Source organism: Drosophila virilis, chromosome X (genome assembly GCF_030788295.1).
Source record: "Drosophila virilis strain 15010-1051.87 chromosome X, Dvir_AGI_RSII-ME, whole genome shotgun sequence".
In the NCBI taxonomy this organism is placed as follows: domain Eukaryota; kingdom Metazoa; phylum Arthropoda; class Insecta; order Diptera; family Drosophilidae; genus Drosophila; species Drosophila virilis.
The window spans coordinates 16,015,782-16,037,449 of record NC_091543.1 but is presented as its reverse complement, the minus strand read 5'-3'; the positions used below and the strand labels follow the sequence as shown (position 1 = coordinate 16,037,449).

Sequence of the window (21,668 nt, the reverse complement as noted above, 5' to 3'; positions counted from 1 at the left end):
ACCTCGTTGTTATTGTTGTTTATGCTGCATATGTTTTCTTTTTTTTTTCTCTTTGTCTTTTAAAGCTGTTTATATGATATTTAATATGGTTAGTATATTTCTTAATAATTTTACAGCGGACCCCATTAATGCTTTACGCAGTTCAGAAAGAAAAAGAAACGCACAAGCCAAAGCGACATAAGCTTGAAAAAACGATGTGTCTATAAAGACTTAGTATTACACTTTATAAGCCTATTTGTAGCTATGACGATTTTTAATTTGAGAATATAACTGATCTGACGTTTTAGACCCGGCCAAGTAGTTTTTATAGTCACAAATAATAGGGAAACTTAATTCTACGAATTAAGTAATTGTTTACATTACCCGAGCTAGTTATATGCGATTATAAATTTGTTGCCGCAATCAATTTTTTTTTAATAATAATGGGATGCAGAAACAAGCTTTATATTACTACAGATACCGTTGCAATTTGATACTTTTGATGAGAGTGTGCAGTTAATAAAATGTAATAGTTAATTTATTGCTCAAGTCGTTTACGTTATGACACTTATTACCATTTGCTGGGCCTTAATCACAACCCACACACATCCAGCTATCAAGTAGGTTTTAAGTTGTGCTTAAATCGAATTAGCCGATCTTCCTCATACTTATATATCGCTATATACATATATATCTGTCTAGCGCTGTCTCGTTTGCGAGCTAAGCTTAAGCCCTGTAAGAGCAAAAGCCTAAGTTCATGCTTGAAAACCGGTTGGATCCGACGCCGCGAAAACCAAACGACATTCAACATTTTACTGGCGTTCAAAGTTCGACAACAACAGTCAGAGCGGTTGCTACGTAATGACTGCGATAAGCTTTTATCGCTCTATTGCCCCATATGAATAAAATAGAAAATCGGGAAGCGCACAGCAGTATGCCGCAGGCAAGCACTGTGCTCCCTCAGGGCAAAGTACAGCCAATAGCAATCGCAGAGCTGGACTAAAGCAGAGAGAGACTAGTGTCTTGAAGATTTAATACCTTGACCGGCATTCCAGTTGCACAGTCGGGAGCGCATTGTGTGAAACTTTGTGCTCATATGGCTTAGGGTAGCTGAGAAAAAGTGTAGCATGTGCAATAATAGCTTTTCATTTGGATTAAAGCGTAGCAGCTTTGCCATGCCAGACTTCCGTGTTGTGCAAGTAATTTTCTGGGTCATGGCGTCTTCGTAGTTAAGAATTTGGTGGACTGTGTTGACTTCTAAGCAGAAGATACTTTCTTAAACTGGTTAAAAGGTTCTCAGACAACATTTCATACTCCCCAAATGACGGGTTCCACTTAATCTTATCAAATTCGAAAGATATGTCACTGAGAAATTGAAATAGATTCCTTGGTCGCAAGCAATAATTATATAAAGAAGTAAGAGTGTCCGACTAAGAGATACCCTCTACAAGATGCCATCACAAGCATTCGATGTCCGTTTGAAATGAACTTGAACTGCATTTGCTAAAGAAGGAACTCCGATCTAAATTTCAAGTCTTTATCGTGGACAAACGTCTAAAGTATCTTCTTGCAATAAGGCTATATCGCCACGTAGGTAGACGGGGGCATCTCCTAGTTCTCCTCTCCCAGTTCTTGCTATCCAGTTTTGGAGTGTCTGAATCCGTCTTCGATTTGAGCGAGATGCAGTGCTCCAAACCTAGATAACGTATCTCCAAGTTGGTGGCACCACGCCGTTGTAAAGTGGCAATGGTTGTTGGGGCATAGTAGCCAGTTGACCTTGGCCATCTTAAAAGTGTCGCTGCTTGAGAAGATCGTCGATGGGCGCCCGAAGGGTAAGCCTCTTTTCAGTACAAGATACTTGGCGTTTCTGCCAGTGTGAAGGGGGCTGCCATCTATCCAGGCTGGGGCCTTGCCACGCCTCACTGTGTAGTTGAGCGCCTGGCTCTTAGAGGCATTTTTTTTATAGAGTTGTTCTATTCTTCAGCATTTGTTCACTTTTCAAACCAATTGCAGGCATTAATTAAATAAATAAATTAATATATATTAACTAAATATATAAATAAATATGTATATATTAATTAATATATAGATATTGTTGTTAAACATAAACATAAAATAGGGTTATTTTCAGAGTTGTCCATTAAAATACAGCATGAGCTAAGTATTTAATAAATATATGTACATTTGATAGATGTATGATGGAGTTGAGTGAGGTAAGTATGGTGACGATATTAGAATTTAAGTATTTTCCCAAATAATTAATTAACTTATAATATAACAACAATATCACGCGCAGCATGGCTCTAATAGAAATTATGAATATCAGAAGCATTTAGTATTTAGGAAACCGCATCAAAAAATGTATTTATGTCATGCCTATCGCTTCTTTTAGCTTACGTTCATCGTCTTTTCGGCGTTGAATCGCGGCGTTGATCACTTGGCTTATGTCAGGTAAAAATCCCAACTTCTTATATTTGGCATAGACACGTTGTTGAAGCGTTGGCTGAAAGCGCCAGATGTTATCGTCTATAATGGGATCGATGAGGCGTGTCTTGTTGTCTGGCTCGCGGTAATGATGCAGCTGGGCAAACTCGATAGGCACCGACTTGGGATCGCATTCATCGTTTTCCGCGTGAAAGAGGTGGATGTGATTATGCAGTCCAATCACATACCGAGTGGAGTGCAGGCATTTTGAAGCCGAATACCGATCACAGTGCTCCGCCACGCGTTCCACATGCTGCAGCATATAGTAGAAGCTTGGCAGCTCCTTGTACACCTTCGGCCGCTCCGGGTAGCGGGGAAAATATACGTTACGAAAGCAAAAACTCGCCCAGTTCGTGCAATTCGCGGGGGCCCTCTCATAGTCGGGCACCTTGTGCGCTAGTTCGATCAGATCGGACCAGTTGGTTACGTTGCCCAGCGGCATGATGATTTCGTCGATGTCAAAGACGCCAACGTAGTCGTATTTATACATGTTTCGGTAGAAGCAGTCGTTGTAGGGTATCATCTCATTCAGTATGCGATTAAAATTGTCGACACCCATGGCATAATGATGAAAGTGGCGACCCGTGTGCGGCACTCCACGCGACATCGACAGAGGGCGCAGCTCGACGAAATCAGGACTGTTTTCTATATAATCATTGATCACTCGCGTCATATTCGGATGCATCTGAGCATCGTAGAAGACCACCTTGCCGGCGCCAAGCAGACGCATCAGCTCGAGCCATTCAATTAGCCGCGAGGACATGTCTACGTAGAGAAAGTCCATGGCCTTGACGCACACCATGAAACGAAGTGGCTTATTTGGTTTTGGGTTATCCTTTTGATCCTGCTCCTTGGGCGAAGCAGTTGGCAAGATGTCTGTATTGCTCACATCCCGTTCGTACACGACGCGCAACAGATTCCTAGCCTTCTCACAGCGCTCTGTTACCAGCGACACCATCTCGGGCACCTCCTCCACATTGGTGCCGTTTTTCTTGGGCAGGGGGCAACTGAGGAGCGTTGGGAAGACCTGTGGCGGTCCACCGCCCCAAAACCAAATGAGCCTGTGATCTGTGACGGATACAACAATCGGCTCCACGCGATTCTTGTACCACAGTTGACAAAAGGTTTCGGGATACTTGACCTCGTGATGCTTGGCATAAAGATTGATCATGGTAAGCACCCGCACCAGCGGCGCCTCGGTCATCTTTTCTCTGTTATCATAATACGCACCAAAGAGATAATAAGTCAGATTTGCGACTCGCACCATCTGCCAGTAATCGTTGCTATAATCAATGCCCAGGACACTGGGAACAAGTCCGCAGCTGGGTTTCAAGGGTGGTCTATGGGTTAGCTCCTCGAGCGGGAACGAGGGCATCTCCTCGCGTATCAGCTTCAGCCGCTCCTGCCAGCTGGGCGCTAGCACATAATTCGCATTAATCGATAGAAGTAGAATCAAGGTAACTAGGTAACTTACTCTCGCTTTTGTCAATCAGCAGCTCATCGATAAAAACCATACGACGTGGCCGAAAACGGTTCACATTTGAATTATTATAAGCGAAGAGCACAAGTATTAAGAAGAGCTTTATGGAAATTATCACAAGGAATATCTTGATCAGACGCGAATGATTTGCGTGCATATTGAATTGAGTCGCCCTTTAGAGTGTCCCAGTGATGTGATGATGATGTGCAGCAGCACCGCTCGAATTTCAAATATTTAATTGCGGAGAATTTTGATTTTTGTTGCCCTTTAAAGTCACATCAGAAAAAGAGCGTTTTACTTTCGAGAGAAGACACCTTATTTATACGTTCATAAATAGATAATAAATATTTATGGGAATCAGCTTATAATTTTATTCACTTGTTATCATTAAGGTTGGGCATTGTATTTGTTTAATATAATAATGCGATTGGACATCAAACTCACTCATTCTGACAAACACACTCACACTCTTTCACTCCGCGTCTATCGGTCTGCCTCTCTCATTCTCTGTCTCTTTAACTCTGATTAGGTTCTGGCGCACAATAAACACATAGCATACTTTTAGGGCAAGGCAAAAAGGAAGCAGCCGCACACCGCGGAAACGCCAGCAGCGCATAGCTTGCATTGTGTATACGCAACGTGTTGGCCCACTTTAGAGATTTGTTATGAGCTCGAGTCAGTGCAGCTACTGGTTGCCGGCTTTGCGAGCAGCATACAGTCATGTCTAATTGTGAGTTTGCAACGAGCTAAATACCGTGCACTTGCGAATGCAGCTGCAGAGCTGGTGATTAAATTTGAGAATTTCATAAGTTGATGTCACCACTAGCTGCTCGGGCTGGATTTAATCTGCTGTGTGGCGTGTGGCAACAACAGGGGAAGCGTGAAGTAAATTGTCTTTGTGGCAACTTTATGAACTTACTCGGGTGCTTAACTATCCAATTAGGCCAACTAGTATGCATTAATTATAAGCACTGACAATAATAATAAAAATAATAATAAAAACAATAGCATTAATATAATACTAATAATAGCATTAATAACAATAAAAATATAAATATTAACAGTAAGAGAAATAAGCGCTTGATGTGAGACGCTTCCTCTTGTTTGTGGGCGTTGCTAGCGTGCGGGGGCGTGGTCATGTGGCTGTTGCAGCAACACGGTATGTTTTTAAATGAAATTAAGCTAATTTAGGAAACTGCCAACGTGTCGGCATCCCCTTCCTTGCCGGAACACGTCGACATTCTCGTCCTGGCTGTAGTTTAATTCAATGCAGGGGCCACAACACACATCACGACCTCATCTGCGCGCGTGTGTGTGTGTGCATGTGTGCGCTGTGTGCGTGTGTGTGTGTGTGTGTGTGTATATGTGGGTTGTCTGTTAGCTATTTGAAGCACATGCTACCTGTCCGTGCGTTCGGTTCGCTCGTTTGTCCGTCTGCCGCTATGTGCTGGTCTGTGCATTGTAATTTATTATCCTGCATGGCAGAAGGGATTTTCATCAATTAATCATGCTGACGATTCAGCTGCAGTTGGACAACCAGAACAACACACTGCTTGCCCTCACATTTAATGGGCCCTGCCACACACTCAGCCGCCGAGAGTGGACCCAAACATGAGTCCAACTAGTGCTTCAGTCAAAATCTGCCTGCTACTTGAATTACAGCTATTAAGTCTTATTCGTAGTTTCGGGTCAATATTTTGGAGCAATATTTGCACATTTAAGAGCAATGTTTGCAATTGTGTTAACTGGATATGATGCTGGTCTTAAGCTAATTAAGTGTACGTTTCAGTTTAAAGACACTGGGAAATTCCGAAGATATTAAGTGGCTCTGCGGCTCGATGAGAGTATTCTGTGGAGTACTCTCCGCATGAAGGCCGTTTGATAAATATTTGTCTATCATATGAAGCAGAGAAATAAGCATGTTTATGAAAGAGTTTCAAGACTGCTCCAAGTTTATTTTAAAGATATCAATCACTGCTCGAAACTGAGCTGAAAATCAGTACAGACCTTTCGATTTGGATTTTGTATACCCAACGTTGTCTTCGCTCCTGGCAGAGTCCCAACAAGCCCTTCAACCCATGCCATTGGCCTTAGTTGTAGCATTAGGTGACTGTAGATGGGCCCCTTTCACATGGAGTGCGGGTATTAAACTGATTTATGGACTCGACGGCACAGTGCCAAAGAGGCCTCGATGCACAGCTCTGTACTTTGGATCAAAACTGTTGCTGTACTTGCTGGGCAACTGGTCAATGGCTTTAAATGCATCTATGGGCAATTCTCTGTACGTTGGCATCAATTATTAAAAGAGCAAATGCGTTTTTGGCCTCTTATACGGGCAAGCACAACACAAAATTTGAGGTAGTTTTTCGATTAGTTTATTATGCAAAATTTAATTTGAATAAACAAGCAATCAATTGCAGGCTTAAGCCGGGCTGGGGCATATAATGCTTTACCATTTGTATTGGCAGCAAAGACTGCAAACGGCTTGATTGACGGCACTTCATTCATGGTTGCATGTAGGTGTGCGTGTGTGTGTGTGTGTGTGTGTGCATGTCTGTGGCATTGACGTTTACGTCTGAAAGGTGTAGCCGTAGCTCGTTTTGACGCAAAGCTGCACAAGGACTAACGCCACGAATCAAGTGACCTGATCCGACCTAGCACACGACCAGAACATGGCCGACCTGACTGGGCCAGCATTTCAGCTAATAAGCTGGCAAAAACTTTGCCCATGGCCTTTAACATTTTACCATGCAATTTATTTTCAATTTTCTTTGGTTTTTCTGCTATACACACCGGACCGCAGCCAGAAAAACGATAAAATCAACAACAACAAGCTGAAGAAAATTCTCTTTTATAATAAATAATAAACAGCTTGCGTGGCATTAAACTCGATTCCATTTAGCACATAATATCCAGGCTCTGGCTGTTAATTAACAATTTAATATTGGCCTGATTAGTTAGCAGCACAAAACAACAACAAACAAATGCACAGTAATTAAAAATGAAGCGAGTGCAAATAAACAAACCAACAGCAACAAAAATGAAAGCCAGTAGATTTGTAAAATAAATGCAGCTAAATAAAAAACAATAACAAAAATAAAAAGGAATGTGTCAAAGATTATAGAAGCATGCATATATTCGTTTGGGCAAGCATGATGGAAGTAAACAAGTTTAAGCATTTGTTTAATTAAATGCAAAATATTCAATTGTACTTATTATTATTGCGCACCTTTTATTTTCTCTCTCCATACAAAAGGTAAATTTCGCAACGATTGTTCTATTGGCAGCTACATGATATGATGTAGATTACAAATCGGACAAAAGTGCTCGTAGTCATTAAGATGCGGCAAATTCATTTGTTTTTGATCCTTGGGATTTTTATACCCTTACGGTGGGTATTATAATTTTGTCTTGAAATGTGTAACGCATAGAAGAACAGTCGAAATGTCCATTACCGTACAACTGTTTGTCTGTTTCTATGCGAACTAGTCTCTCAGTTTTAAGTTTATCAAAATATCTAAGCCAAACTCGGCATTTATATGTTTTACTATGATCCTCACACTTATGCACTACCCTATTTACGTCGGTCTACTATATCATCTATCTTTCATAGGAACGATCGGTGCATAGTCTATAAGTTCTTTATTCTTATTAAAAAATGTTCGATCGCGGCCCAAACTAAGGCCTCAAGGTTCGGTTTGTGTACCTGGTGTTCTACATATAAAAATCCTAGTTCTTAATTTTCAATAGGAAAACTACATTTATATAAAGATATGTTGATATTTTAATTTAGTATTTTCTTGGCTTTTAATTTTTGGGGCTAAAAACATAACTAAAGAGAAGTAAAAAAAAAGTAAGTAAGTAGGTGCCCGCGCAGATCGAGTTTGTTTCCGATAATCGATAACTTACTCCGTTTCCAAGCAATAGATAAAAATCAATATCGATATCCTGTTTTTTGGGCAATTTTGGTATATCATAAGAGCTAGAGTCCCCAAACTTGACATATAGCTTCTCAAATAAAATATATATATGCATTTGATGTTGGAAGAAGAGGGTTCAGGGAATCCCCTAGTCGGGAGCTCTCGACTAAAACCTCTTACTTCTTTTGTTTTTTTATTTTTTATTTTTTGTTGAATACCTCTATCTGGGATCTAAGCAGCTTTTGGGGCTTATTCAAGCTATAAAATTGTTTGCTGATGCTGCAACAGCAAGGGTTCGACTTACTCTTGTAGCGGCTGCATCTGATGTTTTTGTTGTTGTTGTTGTTGTTGCTGCGGCTTGTAGCAACTAACGCTGGTCTGGATTGTGATGTAATGTGACACCAGCTGCTTAATGTTTTGGTTAAAAGCATTTTAAGTGAAATGCAACACACACACACACACACACTTACACGCACACACAGCTGGTGTGGATTGGGAGCACCTCCATGTTGCACGTTGCCATTTTGGGATAGCTGCTGTCGCTGCTCCCATTGCACGAGCACAATAACTCAGCGCCTTTTGCTGGCCGCAAGTACAAGGCACTGCCGTACAGCCACCAAACGCAAACTCATCAAGGCACACAAAAATACACAGACACACACAGCCACACATACGCTGGCAATTTGCTTAAGCGAAAGGTTGCAACATATGAGCCAAAAAACTATGCAACAAGCACCAACAGCAAAGGATGTGGACTTGGCCAACAAGCAGCAAACGCGACGCCGAGCTATACAGTGGGCAGCATCCATTATGCAGCCGCCAAAAAGAGCAAATATTTTTGTAACAAATTTACAAAATTGTAGCATTATTTTGGGAGTCTTTAGAAAAAGGCAAACGCTCTTACCAAATATAATTATTACTATAATTAATACTATTATTATCAATGTTAATAATACTTTTGTTATATTACTTCGATTAATATTAATATTTTTATGATTTCCACCACTCAACAAAAATAAATAAAAGTATTGGTATTACAGTAAAAACTCTTTTAACGGACATGCCCATTAGGCGGACACCCCTCTTGTTCGGACTTTTTTGCTTAAATTATCAATCAGGACAGAGCGAAAGAATATTATTCGACATTGCTTGTTCCAAGTACATGTGGTATAGGATATAGCTTTATACTTTGGAGCACTGTCTTCTATTACTTTCGGCTGAGACTAGGCAACAGCCATATAGTATCTGGGGATTCCAGCCCGAATCTTCGTAGCTTAGATGCCTAATGACCGGGTCACGTGAAAAGGAGTTTTAAAAGTTTGCAGATGATCATTAATTAATAGTATTGATCACAAATGTTACTAAATTTATACTAGCTAAGCAAGCAAATACTGATTGTCGAGTCTCCTAGTTTCGACCATTGTCCAACGTTTGCGAGGACATGAGGGAGGGGCGGAGCATCGAGAAAAGCAGCGACTGCACAACATCATCATTCATTTGCGCTCAGGTGCGTTTTTGTGCACGCTTTTGGATATACACACACATACACGCACACACAGCAAAGCTGGTTTCGTTTACCGTTTAGTTGTGTTTGCGTTTGGTTTGTGGCGGCTGTTGCATACCCCCAGGCGCTTCGCATTGCCAGACGGGAAATGCTAGTCAGCGCCTTAGGTAAGAGACTGACTCCATGCATAACTTCCCGACAATTCCGGGGACACAGCACATTTGGCGGTTGTTTGTCATTCTTATAACTTATGCCACATTCCGCTTGGCTGGCTCTGTCATGACGACTTTTTGGGCTTCTTTGTTTATAGTTGTTTGGTCAACACAAATATACCAAAATATTTTGAGTGACTTCAGCTTAAAATTTGCGTGTAAAATACAAATGTCAACTAAGTACTTTCCATGTACTTACTGATCTTAGGTTGCACAGCTGAATTTTGATTGACGTAGATTTCATTTGGCTACCACACGCACCATAAAATCTATTATAATATTCTTTATGGAGGTGTTCTTTATTTCGTTTTTTAACGTGTGCTCAAATTCACCATCTGTATAATTTAATATATAGTTAATTTTATTTTTATTTTTATTATATATGTCAGCTATAGTTTTAACAGCAAGGTATCGATGTGATGTCCCAAATGATGATGAGACTCAAAAATAGTTGGTATTTAGTTACACAGCTGAATTTCAATTGACGTCGAGTTTGGCTTTGAGTTTCATGCCCTACCCATTATATTATTATTATTTTCTTTATAGAGTTGAGCCCACTTTTTAACCCAGTTTTGCAGGCATTAACATTAATAAATAAATTAATATATATATTAATTAAATAATAAATATTGTTGTTAAATATAAAAATATGGTTATTATCAGAGTTGTCCATTAAAATACAGCATGAGCTAAGTATTTAATAAATATATGTATATTTGTTAGATGTATGATGGAGTTGAGTGAGGTAGGTATGTTGACGGTATTGGAATTTAAGTATTTTCCCAAATAATTAATTAACTTATAATATAACAACAATATCACGCGCAGCATGGCTCTAATAAAAGTTATGAATACCAGAAGCATTTAGTACTTAGGAAACTCCATCCAATAAAGACATAATAAAAAAAAAAAAAAATTATATAGTACACATGCCGAGATACCAATATCTATGTCATGCCTATCGCTTCTTGTAGTTTACGTTCATCGTCATTTCGGCGTTGAATCTCGGCGTTGATCACTTGGCTTATGTCGGGTAAAAATCCCAACTTCTTATATTTGGCATAGACACGTTGTTGAAGCGTTGGCTGAAAGCGCCAGATGTTATCGTCTATAATGGGATCGATGAGGCGTGTCTTGTTGTCTGGCTCGCGGTAATGATGCAGCTGGGCAAACTCGATAGGCACCGACTTGGGATCGCATTCACCGTTTCCCGCGTGAAAGAGGGGAAAGTGATTATGCAGTCCAATCACATACCGAGTGGAGTGCAGGCATTTGGTAGCCGAATACCGATCACAGTGCTCCGCCACGCGTTCCACATGCTGCAGCATATAGTAGAAGCTTGGCAGCTCCTTGTACACCTTCGGCCGCTCCGGGTAGCGGGGAAAATATACGTTACGAAAGCAAAAACTCGCCCAGTTCGTGCAATTCGCGGGGGCCCTCTCATAGTCGGGCACCTTGTGCGCTAGTTCGATCAGATCGGACCAGTTGGTTACGTTGCCCAGCGGCATGATGATTTCGTCGATGTCAAAGACGCCAACGTAGTCGTATTTATACATGTTTCGGTAGAAGCAGTCGTTGTAGGGTATCATCTCATTCAGTATGCGATTAAAATTGTCGACACCCATGGCATAATGATGAAAGTGGCGACCCGTGTGCGGCACTCCACGCGACATCGACAGAGGGCGCAGCTCGACGAAATCAGGACTGTTTTCTATATAATCATTGATCACTCGCGTCATATTCGGATGCATCTGAGCATCGTAGAAGACCACCTTGCCGGCGCCAAGCAGACGCATCAGCTCGAGCCATTCAATTAGCCGCGAGGACATGTCTACGTAGAGAAAGTCCATGGCCTTGACGCACACCATGAAACGAAGTGGCTTATTTGGTTTTGGGTTATCCTTTTGATCCTGCTCCTTGGGCGAAGCAGTTGGCAAGATGTCTGTATTGCTCACATCCCGTTCGTACACGACGCGCAACAGATTCCTAGCCTTCTCACAGCGCTCTGTTACCAGCGACACCATCTCGGGCACCTCCTCCACATTGGTGCCGTTTTTCTTGGGCAGGGGGCAACTGAGGAGCGTTGGGAAGACCTGTGGCGGTCCACCGCCCCAAAACCAAATGAGCCTGTGATCTGTGACGGATACAACAATCGGCTCCACGCGATTCTTGTACCACAGTTGACAAAAGGTTTCGGGATACTTGACCTCGTGATGCTTGGCATAAAGATTGATCATGGTAAGCACCCGCACCAGCGGCGCCTCGGTCATCTTTTCTCTGTTATCATAATACGCACCAAAGAGATAATAAGTCAGATTTGCGACTCGCACCATCTGCCAGTAATCGTTGCTATAATCAATGCCCAGGACACTGGGAACAAGTCCGCAGCTGGGTTTCAAGGGTGGTCTATGGGTTAGCTCCTCGAGCGGGAACGAGGGCATCTCCTCGCGTATCAGCTTCAGCCGCTCCTGCCAGCTGGGCGCTAGCACATAATTCGCATTAATCGATAGAAGTAGAATCAAGGTAACTAGGTAACTTACTCTCGCTTTTGTCAATCAGCAGCTCATCGATAAAAACCATACGACGTGGCCGAAAACGGTTCACATTTGAATTATTATAAGCGAAGAGCACAAGTATTAAGAAGAGCTTTATGGAAATTATCACAAGGAATATCTTGATCAGACGCGAATGATTTGCGTGCATATTGATTTGAGTCGCTCTTTAGAGTGTCCCAGTGATGTGATGATGATGTGCAGCAGCACCGTTCCAATTTCAAATATACAATTGTCGAGAACTGTCCGCTAAACGTTCGATGTTTGACTTGCGAGAACTACTTCTGAAGTGCAGCCAGCAGCTCCATTCTCTGCTCGGCTAGCTCTCAACCAAAGCGACTTCGGCAGCGTTGACGCGATGTACACGTCTTAACGCAATATTTGATAAAATGGTTTTTGTTGGGTTCAAGTAAACACATTTCTGTACATTTACAGATATGCTAACTTTTTTTTAGTTTTTATAAACTATTACCTGCTGCTTTATCATTTACTTACAGAGCGCACTCGCCAGATCCCACATATGAATTCATCATGCTCATTTTCCTTTTACTTGGCTTTGCTCTAAGAATCTGTCCCACTCCTGTTCGATATTTGAAATGTATTTTTCTAGTTTTCTTTTGTCCACTGATAAAAACGATTTTTCCATTACCATTCACATATTGTTAATTTTAAGTGCACTTCTTTAGATTGTGCCTTTAAGGGTCAGGCAAGTGCAATTGGCCTTTTTGGCATATACCATCCATCATACGCTACCAAATAAGCATTTGTCCCTAAATAGCAGCCACTAAGCATGCTAAACAATTGGATATTTGGAAAACGCTTTCTTTTATTAAGTGAAAGATTTTTTGAAACTCGTGTGCTATCTGCACGTTTTATTTTTTTCTTCAAGTAAACATCCACATTAGCTATCTAAACATTAATTTTTTCCAAGTCTTTCAGCTGTGCTAATTAATTTCTGAATTCTTGGTTCAGCACGTATTTTTTTTTTTAAAGTGGTATGCGATATTTTTTATCTGCGTTTTTCATAGCGCACTTTTGTAAATTGAAGAAATATTCATGCTATCTGTCTGTGTACGCCTCAAATGAAAAGATATTAAAATACATTTGTGCGCATTCAACTAAGTGAGTATAAAATTATTTTTAATACTTGCCGAACGTAGAATTGATGTATTAACACATGTAAGATTCGTAATTGTTACAGCACAGGTATGTAAATTGCAGTTAGAGTAACTTACGGTCGGGCAGTCTCGCCTAAAGCAATATTAACTCATGGAAAACATTTGGGCAAATAAACTCAACTCAGCTTGTGACCCTGTTAGTTAACAGTTGTCGGCTCTGCTGTTGGCCTCTGTTGCACGCCCAACAAACGACAAGTTGCGTCATTGTGTGGCTTTCTGGGTGGCCAACAGTTGAACAGTTGCAAGTCGCGTGCCGCAGATGTGGCATGCAGCCGCTCTGAAGTCTACAACCTTGGCACAACCATGTTGAGATAGTACGAGCGGATTGCTGGCTAAACATGATAACCCACATCTAAAGATTGCTGGAACTGCAAACATAGTTTCGTTGTAGTTTCGATGTAGCCCATTGGCTTATCATTTAAATTGCTCCTCAAACAGTTGGTTATTCAAAGGTGCAGAGTATTTGCATTTTCTTATGAATTGTTCAACTAACAAGTGTCGCCTTTGTCAGCTAACTGTCCCATTTTCTGTCTCTATTTGATTAATTGCAAAGCCCTAAGTCCAAATCGATAGCTAAAATAATAACATTCGCTTCAATGATAATGCCAGCAAGAGTATTCAATTTTCGACGTGCTGACAAATATGCTTTAATCTTTCCAACGAAACTGAAGTGTTATAATTTTTTATATATGGTTCTGAAATCTACATATCAAGGTCGCTTTATCATTATTTATCAGGTTTCATTTTGAAAGCATCAAAGTGAATGTGAATGAATGCATCGAAAGTCTCTTACAAAAACTCAGTAGATATGTTGTGTAAATGTGAATTGAGGAATATGTTCATGTTTTACGCACTATCTTAGCTATTTAAGAGCATTGCATTTTCTCTCTGGAGCCTTAAATCGGACATTAAATATTTCAATCTGAGCTGATTATGTTCTGATTGATGCAGATCTATGCGAATTCTGGTTTCTACTTGTTTGGACTTTGAATATTTATGAATTGAATTAAATTGAATTTACACATTCATATGGGCATAAATATATGTGTGCGTAATTAATTTATGGGTTATTTTTTATATCTCTCTTTATTTTATTTAATTTTTGCTTTTGTCTTTTAAAATCTATCTATTTGAATAACAATTTTATAATATATTTATATTGTTTTATGTAATATTCAATCAATTGGCTGCTTGTCATTTCTGTGTGTACATTTAATACGTGCACTGAAATAACGATAATTGTTGGACTTCTAATTAATTGCATTGTAAAAGTAACAAATAGCAAATCCCGTAAATAGACAAAACCAATTAGTATGCGCGGGAGTGATAAAACGGAAGATACCCTGTACCAAAAACCTTCAGAATACCGACTTGACCAAGTCTTCAACATCCGACCCTCTACGGTCATACATTCAAATAAGGCTGGCTCAATTATATTGATGTATTCTTACATTTCTCACATTTGCAAAACTTAATGATTCATCCTTTCAATGTGTACTACAGGGTATAGCAATAAACAGGTAAAGGCAAATATAGTTAAGCTATATTATATCATAGAAGGGCGAAGAGACAACTTTAAATTATACAAAATTATTATTAAATATATGTATATATACGCATACAAAGAGTTATATTTCGGTGCAATACTATATTATATTACACATTATAATTTATTATATCCTGAAGTGTAGTAGCAACATTAAACTGCTATTTCCCAAGAGCCCAAATCATCTTAGTATATACATTAAGCTTGAGTTGGCTAGTGCAAAAGATGTCATCGCTTCTGTCTGTCCGAGCTTGATTTGGTTTGGCATAACGTTTGCCGTTTAACACTTAACGCCGTCATAAAGTGCCAGGGGCCAAGAAAAATGGTAAAACATTGCACAACAGACATAAAATGCGCAAAGAAATGCGCAGCTTGTGCCAGATTTGCTTTTAAAAAGCGCACTGGGATTGAAATTGGCTCCCAGGCCAAAGCCAGCTCGCTGTGCACAGAACCCCAAGCCCAACCCGCGTCTAACTTACCCAGTCCTTAATTTCCAGCAACAGTGTCTAGCCCAAACCTTTCCATTCATTCTCCTGCAAAACCCACACATACACACACACACACACGCACACATCCTTCACATCGAACGGTAACAGCGCACTTACAAATGCGCTTTTAACTTAAATGACAGTCTTAGGAGGGGGCGCTGGCGGCCGGAACCCTTGGTACTCTTCCTGCGCGTTTCGAGTCCCAAGCAAAGGAGCAGAAGCAAGTAAGAGTACTCGAGTCGGAAGAGCCCGACTAGGTGATACCCTAAACCTAGCGTCTAGCAGTCATTGCAAACGTTCTAGTTCTCTCCTATTCATATACGCTACGGTTGAGCTTCTTCTTCACCTGACTTCAAACCGCGGGAAATGAGTTTTAAATAACTTCGAGGTTCTTTTTACATACTTTATATTATTCGCAGTGTTTAAATATGGCACAGAATACTGTCTACATACAAAAGCTTAAGGACATACCTCGAAAGACGAGTTTTTGTACAACTAACGGAAAGGTGGAAAAAGAGATGTATCTCTGTATATTTAAAGAAAGTCTACATACTACCATTTTGTCAACTTTAACTTGTAGTTGCGAAATACGAACAGACGGATTGTGAGACGGACGAAAGGACGGACGGCGCTGTTGATGCTGAGCGGGATATGTGGGATCGAAAAAGTAACTCCATGTTGTTACACACTTTTTGCACAAAACCGTTATACCCTTTTTGCCAAATTTTTAATGGGTTCAGGGTATAAAAAGACGCACTGCTATTTTTTATTTTGGACGTTCGTTCCCCTCCCCGACCAAGTGGCTCATGTATTACAACGATTTGATGTAAATATTGTATTAGTTGGGGGCCAAAGTGTTGAGTAAATTTATTGGCAGCACATAAATCGCTTTTCGAATGGACGAGGCGTTGGCGTTGGCGTTGCCACACCCCCTGCCTTTTGACAAACTTCCCCAAGAATTGTGTGGCCACTTGCCAAATAAAAAATTAGTCAATGTCTAGGTAAATGGCATGCTGCAAGTTCCTCTCAAGGACTCAACATACTTAACATTGTATTTTGTCTATAAGTAACAGGCTAGCCTTACTTTAAGATATTCAATATATATGAAGCTGGTTTCGGAAGCAGTCGAACAGCTCATAACCGTTCTTGTGATTTTGATCTAGCTAAGTTCTTGTATACCCTGTGGCAAAATATAACCGGAACCCCGTTAAAGCTAGAATAAAACACGACAGAAATCATAGCACACTCGAATACTAATATATAAGTTTCTGAAAATATGCAATAACCTCAGTCAGGTGCAGCCGAAGATTAGCCTCGCATTTGTTTCTATGCCACAGTTGAACATAGAGTTGTGTATAGCATACTTTTTGGAGCAACTGCGAATTAAACCCTTATGACCAGCACGAAGGTATACAAAATATGTATTTCAGTAAAGAATTTAAATTAAAAGGTATTTTTACATGTAAATGAAATGTTTTTCACTCTATGTGTCTGTGAATATTCAGTTGTGATATTTAAGAGTGGATTTCCATTTGATCCGCATGTTATCCAAATGGATGCGAAAATGAAAACCCAAATCTAAATCCAAAAACCGAGCACATATATGCATGTAATATTTACAACACGACATGTCTTGTAACAACTTTGGAAATGCGTTGTAAACAATTTTTTAGCCAAAAATTGGGACATTGTTGTTGTTGTTGCCTTAGCTGCTGATAAGCCAATTTTAATTAACAAAAACATGGAAGTCTCATGTTGTTTTCTTTTATGCAGTTTTGATGAGTTCTATTTTGTTGCATGACTGCTGCGACTCAACGGCTAGAGATACGCAGGGAGAGACGGAGAGAGAGCGTGTGATAGGTGGAGTAAAAAAGAGAGAGAAGCGTCTTAACATTTAAGGTTTTCTAAATAACTATTTCAGACATACTTATAGGCTTGCACAAATATTTACCTTGTCTGTCAATTGGAGCTACCTTTCTTTCAGTCAATAACTGATACTTGGTTATTTTTGTTAAATACCAACATGATTCTACCCACTTGCCACATTTGTGTATGCATACTTAGGGGTATGCGGCTTAAACATTCTTGGGCATGAGTTCGTACTTGGGTAATATTTATAAATTTTTCATACTTTGAGCAAGAGTTTCGACCTCGATACAAACATATTTGTGGGCTTGGGCGAAATCGATTTCTTAAAAGGGCTTACAGAAGTCCAAGGCCACTCGTAGCAATAAAGGTATACACAAAAGTGGATAGGGCCATGTACGTATTTACAAGTATTTATATTGTTTTTTGATAAGGCCACTTCAAGCCGGGCTTGCAACCAGACAGTTATGGGCTATTTGCTCAGACATCTTCAAAAGCAAAAGCCACGGCAAGGAATGTTCCAAGAACAGCTGATTTTGTTGCATTGAAATTGGAAATATTAATAAACCTCTTTTGAAAATTACGCACCGTTGACCCATGGGACTTGTTAGAGATGGCAGCCTGAACTAAAAGGAAAGCTGTCACACTTTTTCAAAAATGTATCGTTTTACAGCACTTGCTAAGGGACTACCCCTACTTTCTAACTGACTTGCGAACAAAATAGAGACTTCCGCAAGGCTGTTTTTGTTTGCGACCTCGTTGCGACTTCGGTTAAAACGTGAAATCTTAATTTAGCTTAAGAAAATATAAAATGTTAATGCATAATAAATTGAAATAATCCAGAATGTAGGCAATGCTTAATATGAGGCTGTTGACTTTTTGGGACAACGCTGCAAAAAGTTTCGAAATGTTGAAATTTACCATCACCAGATTCGCTTTTCCATTTGGCCACTGCACAAATATTTGCCAGCCATGTCCTACGATTTGTTGCCATGCCTTGGACTTTGACATTTTTCATTTATCCTGCTGCTGCTCGTGCTGCTGCTGCGACTGGTTTGGATGTTGTTGTTGATTTTCCTTGTTCGCCCAATAACCCCATTTAAACTTATGACAGCCGGAGCCAAATGAAAGTTTGCTCTTTTGCTTTGGCTCAATAACACTCGACATGAGCAAACAAAAATGTTGCCATTAGTTAAAGTTGGCACTCCTTATCCCCATCCCCATCCCCATGGCCATTTCCTTCCGTTTGCCTTTTCATCCGTTTCTTTTTTTAGGTCCAACCGAGTGCCATAATAAGTTTGGAGCGCAACTTTGCACAGTTTTTGAAGTGCAGCTAATAAGAAATGCGTGAAGTGTTGCTCCAGCGTGTTGGCCAAGTGTGTTGAGTGTGCTGTGTCTGTGTGTGTGTGTGTGTGTGTGTGTGTGTGTTGCCACTGTCGTCCTGATGTGTGTGCGTGAGGGTGTGTGTAAATATTTATTTTGAAACTCGTCAAGTTTTGCGTGCGATTGGAATTGAAATTGGGCTTTGGCCAGTACTCTATATCCCACTCACAATTCGAGAATATACACGTTTCTATTTTCGTTTAAGCCATTTCATAAACTTTCAATTTGAGAAGCAAAGAAGAAGAAACGTTCGACTCGAAAATACAGCATTTAAATACTCATTAAGGCGAGTTAGTTTCAAAATTATAAATATGTATGTTCTCTGCATCGGGTACGGGGTATTTACATGTTTAGCAATCTTAACCAAAACACTCTTACGTGTTCGATTTTACTTAGTTACGGCTTTTTTGCAATTTTCCAGCATCAATTTGAACAAAACAAAAAAAGCGCTTACGCTGCGTTCAATGAGCTCACGTTTGTTTTCGTTCGTCTTTTGTTGGGGTATAATTATTTAAGCATGATTTTAAAATGATACACATAAATAAAAAAAAGCTTATTACACTTTAAAATAACTAACACGCAGCCAACTTTTTGCAACACTTTTCGTGCAGGGCTGGGCGGACTTAACAGTTCTAGCACTTGGCATAAGTTTAGAGAACTGTAATAAGAATGGATTACCTTGTTTTCAACGAATAACGCCTATGTATGTATATCTAAGCAGCGATGTGTTTATATCGCAAGGATTTTTTAATAATAAACATGTGGATTTAACATTGACCTACATTTGGTTTATTTTTGATATGCAATACTTTTTTTTATGCATTTTAAAAGCTCGTTAAATGATCTGGTCTAGCTGAATTGCTGCTTAGATTTGGTTAGAGCGGCGGGAACTTTTGTATCTAGGATCATTATTTTGCCCCCCTGATATAAATCAGTTTCAAATTATCCTTAATGTTTTGGCCGTAAATATGCACGGGACCGCTGCCCGTGCTCAGTGTGAAGGTAACCCTTGACTCGTAAAACTCGAGATTTGGATGGATGACCCGCAACTCGCCAGCCCTAAGCACAGCAATTGGCAGACGAACTTCCTCCACGAGAGAGTCAACATTGACCACATTGTACTCATCATCCTTAGCTTTGTCATCGAGCAATATCTGCTTGATTAAAAGCTTATGGCCCCATGATTCCGTTCTGGAATCCGAGTCCCAGGTGAAAATATTGTTTTTAGCAGTGAGGGTAAAGCCAAAGAATTCATTATCCAGCCCTGACATCATGTTCATTTAACTAAACACGCTAATTTTCCACGAAGAGCACGCGTCTTGCAACAATAAAAAGCTCGCATAACTAATTTGTTTTAAGTGTGCCCAGACTAGATTCGAATTGCATCACCTTACACAGCACTTATGGAACGTTGGCGCGTAGACAGTGTTGAGAAGGGCATGCAGGCTGTTAGCTTCAATTGATATGGTATTCGACGGAATTCAGAATGTTGAGTATGCGGCGCCTGATAAATCAGTCATACAGTTTGCGTTCTAGAACAGAAATAACATCGTTCGCATGTTGTGATAATCCTAAAATCAAAAGCAACAAATTTGAATTTGGAGCAAAGTACAGAGGAACACAAAAACGGCAATTGAGATCAAGTTATTCGCAGGCAAAGGCAAGCCCATCAATATATTGATATCTTGTATAGTGTAATCAATCTGTTTGTCCTTGTCTCCATAGAGTTCAACGTAAGCGTGCATTATGTATCCGTCTAACTTTTACAAGATGAAAAACTTTGCCAATCCAAAGACCATGTTCAAGTCGTGCTCCAACAACGAAGAGTTCTCCACGACGCCAGTGCAAAGCTGCTCCCCTACCAAGAAGGCCAACAAGCCGAGCTCGGCCAGCGGACGCAGTGGCAGCGGCAGCAGCAGCAGCGCCAGCTATAAGAGTGTCATGAATGCAACATGCTGCAGCGGTGGCAGCAGCGTTTGCTCACCGCTATCGACTCCACGCTCCGATTTGAGTGGATGCACCACAGATGGTGGTTATATGACGCCATTGGCGCCCGGCGATACAGCTGTCTCGGATACGGTCACCTTTGGTGTGGCTGGTGGCAGTGAAACGGAACAATTACCAACGGAGCCGCATCATCCTCTTAACAGTGAATGGACGCTGTGGTATTTGGAAACTGATCGTAGTAAGAGCTGGGAGGAAATGCTGCACGAGGTGGCCAGCTTTAATACGGTCGAGAACTTCTGGAGCCTCATAAATCATATAAAGACGCCATCGGAGATTAAAATGGGCAGCGACTATTGTCTGTTCAAGAAAGGAATACGCCCAATGTGGGAGGATGAGGCCAATGTGAAGGGCGGACGCTGGGTAATCACTTTGAACAAAGGGAATAAGAATGATTTGGATAACTTCTGGCTGGACACAATGCTTGTTTTAATCGGCGAGAGCTGTGAATATTCGCACGAGCTGTGCGGCGCTGTTGTCAATATACGTGGCAAAAACAATAAGATCTCCATATGGACAGCCAATGGCGGCAATGAGGCAGCTGCCCTTGAGATCGGTGGCAAGCTGCGCGATGGCCTGCGCATGGAGAGCGCTTACGTGCTGCAGTATCAACTACACAAGGACACCATGGCCAAGCAGGGATCTTTGGTCAAGACAATCTATACGCGCTAGAGTGTGGCCAATGGCCGCCTTTAACTAAAAATAACCATACCCCAACCAAAACAAATATACTACAGACATAGCACACATATATTGTCCTTTTGGATGTCAGTCCTTCACACAATGCAAATACCCACTCAATATTAAACACAGCAACTAAAAATGTTCACTCACATCCCAAATCGTCAAAGTCTGACAAAAAGGCTGATCCCAATAACGGCGACCAAATTCTCAGTCCAAACCGTAGTTCCAAGGTTCATTTGAAATTTTTCAGTTGATATTCTCAATAATAAAGCCCAAATTGTTAATTATAAATTCCATGTCGATCGCAGAAAATCTTCTATGTGAAGAATATATTTAAGTAGTTACAAGAAACTCAACAATACAGAAAATAAATTATAAACAACTGGAA

General features: G+C 40.5%; 4 protein-coding genes across 4 annotated transcripts; 1 reads left to right on the top strand and 3 right to left on the bottom strand.

Annotated features, from left to right (window-relative positions):
* Positions 1-2,145: 2,145 nt before the first annotated feature.
* On the bottom strand, positions 2,146-4,240 carry LOC6635483 (uncharacterized). The gene is made up of 2 exons (XM_032440205.2): positions 3,938-4,240; positions 2,146-3,879 (listed from the first exon to the last, which is right to left on the bottom strand). The coding sequence occupies exons 1-2, from the start codon at positions 4,098-4,100 to the stop codon at positions 2,345-2,347; spliced, it is 1,698 nt and encodes a 565-aa protein (XP_032296096.1). The 5' UTR covers positions 4,101-4,240; the 3' UTR covers positions 2,146-2,344.
* Positions 4,241-9,882: 5,642 nt separating this feature from the next.
* On the bottom strand, positions 9,883-12,424 carry LOC6636934 (uncharacterized). Its single transcript, XM_002060354.4, has 2 exons — positions 12,120-12,424; positions 9,883-12,061 (listed from the first exon to the last, which is right to left on the bottom strand). The coding sequence occupies exons 1-2, from the start codon at positions 12,280-12,282 to the stop codon at positions 10,527-10,529; spliced, it is 1,698 nt and encodes a 565-aa protein (XP_002060390.1). The 5' UTR covers positions 12,283-12,424; the 3' UTR covers positions 9,883-10,526.
* Positions 12,425-19,500: 7,076 nt separating this feature from the next.
* On the bottom strand, positions 19,501-19,863 carry LOC6636933 (nucleoplasmin-like protein). The gene has a single exon (XM_002060353.1). The coding sequence runs from the start codon at positions 19,861-19,863 to the stop codon at positions 19,501-19,503; it is 363 nt and encodes a 120-aa protein (XP_002060389.1).
* Positions 19,864-20,093: 230 nt separating this feature from the next.
* On the top strand, positions 20,094-21,668 carry eIF4E7 (eukaryotic translation initiation factor 4E7). The gene is made up of 2 exons (XM_002060352.4): positions 20,094-20,252; positions 20,318-21,668. The coding sequence occupies exon 2, from the start codon at positions 20,339-20,341 to the stop codon at positions 21,266-21,268; it is 930 nt and encodes a 309-aa protein (XP_002060388.2). The 5' UTR covers positions 20,094-20,252; positions 20,318-20,338; the 3' UTR covers positions 21,269-21,668.

Bases quoted from the DNA above. Each gene is read 5' to 3' on its own strand.
- eIF4E7 (XM_002060352.4), top strand. From the start codon at position 20,339: ATGTATCCGTCTAACTTTTACAAGATGAAAAACTTTGCCAATCCAAAG.
- LOC6636933 (XM_002060353.1), bottom strand. From the start codon at position 19,863: ATGTCAGGGCTGGATAATGAATTCTTTGGCTTTACCCTCACTGCTAAA.
- LOC6636934 (XM_002060354.4), bottom strand. From the start codon at position 12,282: ATGCACGCAAATCATTCGCGTCTGATCAAGATATTCCTTGTGATAATT. The intron at 12,062-12,119 runs GTAAGTTACCTA...ATTATGTGCTAG, and splicing joins GCTGATTGACAAAAGCGAGA to CGCCCAGCTGGCAGGAGCGG.
- LOC6635483 (XM_032440205.2), bottom strand. From the start codon at position 4,100: ATGCACGCAAATCATTCGCGTCTGATCAAGATATTCCTTGTGATAATT. The intron at 3,880-3,937 runs GTAAGTTACCTA...ATTATGTGCTAG, and splicing joins GCTGATTGACAAAAGCGAGA to CGCCCAGCTGGCAGGAGCGG.